The sequence below is a fragment of the Ahaetulla prasina genome, chromosome 13, assembly GCF_028640845.1.
Source record: "Ahaetulla prasina isolate Xishuangbanna chromosome 13, ASM2864084v1, whole genome shotgun sequence".
NCBI classification, from domain to species: domain Eukaryota; kingdom Metazoa; phylum Chordata; class Lepidosauria; order Squamata; family Colubridae; genus Ahaetulla; species Ahaetulla prasina.
This window is the reverse complement of record NC_080551.1, coordinates 2,181,174-2,187,173: the sequence shown is the minus strand read 5'-3', so window position 1 is coordinate 2,187,173 and position 6,000 is coordinate 2,181,174. Positions and strand designations below refer to the sequence as shown.

The window sequence follows — 6,000 nt, the reverse complement described above, 5'->3', positions numbered from 1 at the left end:
AATGAGACTTTGTCGAAACGTCGCCAAGACACTTCTAATTTTACGTGGGAGAAAACCCGAATAACCAAAGACCTACATACAAACACCCGCGAAAACCTCAGAAAACATAAATAAATATATATATATATATATTTATATATATATAAAAAATTTAAAATAACCCCCCCAAAATTCTTATCCTTCTAACACTGTATTCTCAGTGCTCCTTTGTGACCACAAGCATCAGGGAATATAGTTGGTCCTTGACTTACAACAGTTTGTTTAGGGACCGTTTGAAATTACAACGGCACTGAAAAGAGTGACTTTTGACATTTTTCAAACTTATGACCATTGCAGCGTCCCTGTATACATGTGAGCAAAATTCATACACTTGGCAACCGACTCATATTTATGACGGTTGCAGTGTCCCGGGGGTCACGGGATCCCCTTTTGTGACCTTCTGACAAGCAAAGTCCATGGGGAAGCCCGATTCACTTAACAACCGGGTTACTAATCTAACAACTGCACTGATTCCTTTAACAACTGAGGTGAGAAAAATGGGGCAAAACTCACTTAACAAATGTCTCACTTAGCAACATAAATGTTATTTATTATTATTTATTTATTTTATTTTATTAGATTTCTAGACCGCCCTTCTCCCGAAGGACTCAGGGTGGTGTACAGCCAGGATAAAAATGAACAATGTACAATTAAAAATTAAATTAAAAGACTTATTATACAATTTGGCCGACAAATTAAAATATTTAAAATCTAAAAAACCCCAATTTAAAACTTGGGCTCAGTTGTGGTTGTTAAGTAGAGGATGACCATAATTTGTGTTGTAAATGTTGTACCTTGATGAAGGTATCTTTTCTTTTATGTACACTGAGAGCATATGCACCAAGACAAATTCCTTGTGTGTCCAATCACACTTGGCCAATAAAGAATTCTATTCTATTCTATTCTATTCTATTCTATTCTATTCTATTCTATTCTATTCTATTCTATTCTATTCTATTCTGCAACTATCATTTAGTGCTGTACCTTATGATTCTTGATGAAGGTATCTTTTCTTTTATGTACACTGAGAGCCTATGCACCGACAAATTCCTTGTGTGTCCAATCACACTTGGCCAATAAAATTCTATTCTATTCTATTCTATTCTATTCTATCTGTATGGAAAGTCACATGCTGGAATCTTTTGCAGAAGATTCTGCCAGTGTTGACAATCCAATTTTCCTTCTATTTTGCAGAGTGCTAGCTGGAGCCCCCTCACCCACCCCAGCCCAGCCCTTCCTCAACTGAATGTCCTCCTGCCTGAGAAGAGCCACTGAAAGCGGCCAAAGCCTTGCGGCCTCCCCAGCAACAGCCGCTCTTGGGGCTTTCCGAAGCAAGGAGCTCCTCCGGCCAGCGGGGAGATTTCCCTGGTCGCTGTCAAATTGAGGCTTCCTCCCCCGTAAACTCCGCACACCGGACCGTCTCCTCGGGCGCCTCTGCCCCGCCAGGCCCAGGTGGGCTCCCTCGCTCCTCCGGGCCTGGCCTGCAGAAAGGGCTGGCCGGGGGCGGCTTTCTTCATTGCGGCAGGCGGGGTGAGGCGCTCCGGGGGGCAGAAGGAGCCCGGCTGCTCTGGCCCAAAGCTTCTCCCTCTGCGAGCCCGATTCAGGGCGGCTGCTCAGGCCTTGGCACCTGCCTGGCGGCGCCGGCCGTCTGTCTCTCCGCCGGCCCTGAAAAGCCGCAGCCGCTCCTTGAAGCTGCGGCGGGAAGACCAGCGCTGGACCCCGAAAGCCTCCCGGGGTCACTCGGACGCCGGCCAGGCCTCTGCCAGCCCCCGCGGGAAGCCCCCTCCCTGGGCCTTACCCGGATGCCGCCCCCTGGTACGCCGAGCCCCGCGGAGAGCGCGGCGGCCGGTACCTCCGCTCGCGAAGGAGGGAGGCTTCGCCCGGCCAGAGGATGCCGCCGCTTGGCAGCCCGACAGCCCTGGGCATGATGGAGGAGGAGGAGGAGGAGGCGGCGGCGGCGGCCCCACGTGCGGCCCTGGAGGCTGCCCGCCCGGACTCTCCCACTCCGCGCCGCCGGCCGGCGCAGAGACCCACCCAAGGCGGCGGCAGGAGGCGGCGCTGGCGGCTGCGGAGCGCTGGGCGCGGAGGGCGCCGCCTTCCCCGCCCCGTTGGGCAGCAGAGGGCCGGCGACGCTCCCCGGGCTTAGCGGCAGTGCCAGTCCCGCCGCCGAGGCTCCGCGCGGCTCCCGAGGCGCAGGAAGGAGGGCGCGATCGGGACGGGGCGAGGCGGGGGGGGGGTGGGGAGCCTGGGCTTCCTCAGCCTCTGACGCCGATTCCTCCGCAGGGCAGCGCCGGCCGCCGCTTCTCCGGGCATTCCTTCCCGGCGCGCTCGGAATCCGGAGGGAAGGAGCCCGGCTTCCCCCGCCGGCCTTCGCCAGGGTCGCCCGCTTCGCCGAGAGAACTTTCTGCATGACGGTCTCCAAGGTAAGAGGCGGCAGGAGCGGCCGGCTCCCCTTCTGTCCCGTCCCCCCGGCTCCAAGGCCCCCCTTGGCCGGGTTCGTGGCCGGTGCTTTGTCATGGATGCTCCACTTGGCCAGGCGGCGGCTGAGGCGGCTTTGGCGACCCCCGCCGAGCCGCCCATCGTCTCCGCGGGCGGCCTGCGCGGCTCTCCGCTCCGGCTGAAGGAGAAGCCTCCCCCCCCCCGCCCCCGCTTTGCCCTTTTCGGAGCCCGAGGCAGGAGCTCTGCTGCAGTTTTAACCCTTGGACGCTCCTGCTCGGCCCCCGAGGGAGGACCTGTCCGCTGCTTGACTGCCTGCCGAACCTGTCGGGGTTCCGCCGGTCTCTGAAACGGCCCCGGCAGAGCAGGCGAGGCGAGTCCCCGGGGCCTCTCCCGCCGAAGTCCCGCACTATCGCAGGAGCCGCAGCCTCTGAGCCCGGCCCCGCCGGCAGCCCCTTCCCTCTCTACAGGTGGTGGAGGAGGAGGAGGGACGGAGCCTTGCTGGGGAAGGCGGGGGGAGAGGCTCCCGCGGGCTCAGCTACCTGGGACCCAGCAGCTCTTTCCTCCACCCGAGCATCCGAAGTGGCCGCCGGCACCTCAATTCTCCCCCGCCCCCCCGCGATTGGTCTGGAAAGCGCCTTTTGCTCTCCCGATGCCAGGATTAAAGGAAGGGGACCCAACTCCACACGCCCGAAGCTGGAAGGCTCCGGGAGGCCTTTGCAAGGAGACCCGCTGGGGTGGCTGGCCTGGGAGAGCCCTAAGCTAACCCCACGTGCAGAGAAATGCCCCGTTTTTCTTGGAATTTGGGAGCAGGCCCCACTTCTTAGCAGGTGATGGGCTACCTGCCCTCTTCACTCCTTTCCTCCCTGGTGCTGCTTTTTGCTGTGACAGAAAAGTGTTCTGGTTCTTGCCAGACCCAGCTGAGGTTCTCTTTAGCAAGGAAACCTGGGTAAAGCCGGGAGGTTGCCTTGAAAATACCTTCTCTGGCTCTGATGCTGTGCCTGACTTCCAAGAGGAGCCTCCATTGGCAGATCTCTGCCTCCTCTTCAGAGCAGATGTGATTGACGCTGGTCCTGATGAGCGGAGGCTAGAAAGAAATAGAAATAAGTAGTTTTGCGTCATCTTCATTGCATGGCTGCAGAGTACTTTCATATTTGATAACAGTCGGGATCATTCCTGCAATGTGGTGTAAAGCAACGTTTGAAACCATGAATTTTTTTACCCAAGTTTTAGTATATGCTAGCATGTATTTTAATTTATAAATCAATGTTTGCTGATAAGAGTTTAAAATAGTAGTAATAATAATAATACTTATATCATGTGACAGTACTTTTAACACCCTCAAACAATATCTGGCTACTCCAGGGAAGGACCTAGGGAAGGTGGATAAAAATGTCAAATGTAATCTAAACATATGGCTGACTGCTCAACCAACAGGAATAATAATTTATTAAACTTGTATGTCGTCTGACTATCAATGACACTGGGCGGTCTCACAGCAATCAAACATAAAGAAATTACAATCAAATCAATAATAGATAAAAGATGGCAAGGACAGTGAAAGGCGGCTCTTGTTCTTCATCGCCATGTTTGTTTGCTTCAGCCTGCAGAAATCTGAAAATCCACTAATGTGAAATCAGATTTGTATACCTGAATGTTTGTATATGTATTTTCCCCCCTCCGCCCCCAAGATCTATCCCATCCTATAGTGCGAGGATACGCAATAAAGGGGGCTTCAGATCGATATCTGATTGAAGTCAATTAGCTGCTAGGCCTAGTCAACTGCTAGGCCTGCCAATCTGTTGGGTCCTGGAAATAAACCTGCAGCTGCAGAGAAAGTCTGAGGCTTTGAGACCATCAGGCTCTGCTTCATCCCCGCAGGTGAGGCTGGGGACGGCCTTTGCATAAATAGAGGGGAGCTGTGCTTCCTTTAGTCTAATCCCCAGCAAAGGTGGTTAGAATTCCTGAGTTTAAGGCCTCCAGATGTTGCCGCTGCACAGGCCATGCTAAGGCTGGGGTCCTGTGGCCTGAGACTGTTACTTGCACCCAGGTGAAGCAGGTGGGGAAGGGGACTGGCCCCTGTGCTCTACTGGCCAGCAGAGTTGAGGGTGGACAGAGTAGATGGACCTTGCAGGGCTTCTCCGGCTTCCTTCCTGGGGTGAGGAGAGGGGAGAGGCTGTTTGCTTCTTCTGCCTCTGGCCTGGTGGTGCCCTTGGTAGCTCTGCAGCTTCTTGGGTGGAAAAGGACTGAATCTCTTCTAAAAGGCAACTGAGCATGAATCTGTCTTATGTGATTTTTTGGAGAATGCAGGAGATTAATGAAAATTATTCACTTCCTGTGTTAATTTTGATTATTGTGACCGGCCTATGTGTGTGTCCATTTCCTGGGGAGTCATTCTGAGGATAATGGATAAAAAGTGAATACTCCTTTATGTTAAATTGGACTCCTGGTGACTTCATGAAAAGTCACTGTTCCTTGGCAGTGATATGGAAGAGCCTTGCCATTGATGTCTTTTTTTTTTTCAACTTTCAGGCTACAGCCCTACAATCTCTTGCTCTGACACTAAGTCAGTGGGTGTGGCTTCCAAGTAAGAGTGCTTCCTGGACTCTGCAAAGGGATGCACCAGACACATCTCTACAATAGATTGTTTTTTAGTAATATTGAGGAGGTCAACTTAAAAACGTGTCCATGAAATTCTGAGCATTTGGGAAAGAAACTAAGTAGAACTTGTAGTAATGTCGGGGGAGGGAGCAAGGCAGGACAGGAAATGCTGTTTGTCGTGCTTAAGCTGTAATGCGGTTTGCATGATTTTGGCTTGCCTGTTATGTAAACCTTGTCATGGTGGCTTACACATGGTCACCTACAGTGTAGTGTATTCACAAATTTAGCCAGTTGCAGTTTAATAAATTGATCATGGTTAACCAAACTACGGCTTTCTGTGACATCACAGATAAAAGTTGTTTTTGCCAGTTCTTCTCTTTAGCTGAGATGGACTGTGGGGCTGCGTGGGGCTGATGTTAGGGTTTCTGCCACATGAAACAAGAATTTGAAATGTGACCCATATCTGCCTGGCCATGAATCCACAGTTGCCGAAAATAACCTAGCAAGTATACTAACCTGAAGATCTTTCTATTGATAAAGCTTATTAGAATATATTAGTATATTTATTTAAGAGTTTTATATGGCTGCTCATGTTAAGCAGCTCTATGTGACTTACAGCAACAGTAAAACCAATAAATAACAGTTATAAAAACAATGAAGTTAAAAATAGAGCAATTGATGCTTTAGCTGCGGGATGGTGAAGCTATGGCACGTGTGCTAGAGGTGGCGCGCAGTGCCCTCTTTGTGGGCACGCATGCCATCGCCAGCTGCTCTTCTGGTTTTTGACGTGTGCATGCGGCCTGCTGGTCAGCTGGTCTTCAAATTTCCAGCGCTCTGGCACACACACGCATGCACACACGTTCCGGTTTGGGCACTTGGGGCCAAAAGATTCTCCATCACTGCTTTAGCCAGTTCCAGCCTGGT

The 6,000-nt window shown here is 51.8% G+C and overlaps 1 protein-coding gene across 1 annotated transcript in view; it reads left to right on the top strand.

Moving 5' to 3' along the window:
- The first annotated feature begins 1,633 nt into the window (after positions 1-1,633).
- Positions 1,634-6,000, top strand: part of CORO2B (coronin 2B) — a 104,985-nt gene continuing 100,618 nt past the window's right edge. The window contains exons 1-2 of the mRNA XM_058156410.1: positions 1,634-1,854; positions 2,323-2,462. Coding sequence (XP_058012393.1) covers positions 1,842-1,854; positions 2,323-2,462 — 153 coding nt within the window. The 5' untranslated portion in view covers positions 1,634-1,841. The remainder of the gene's footprint in view (positions 1,855-2,322; positions 2,463-6,000) is intronic.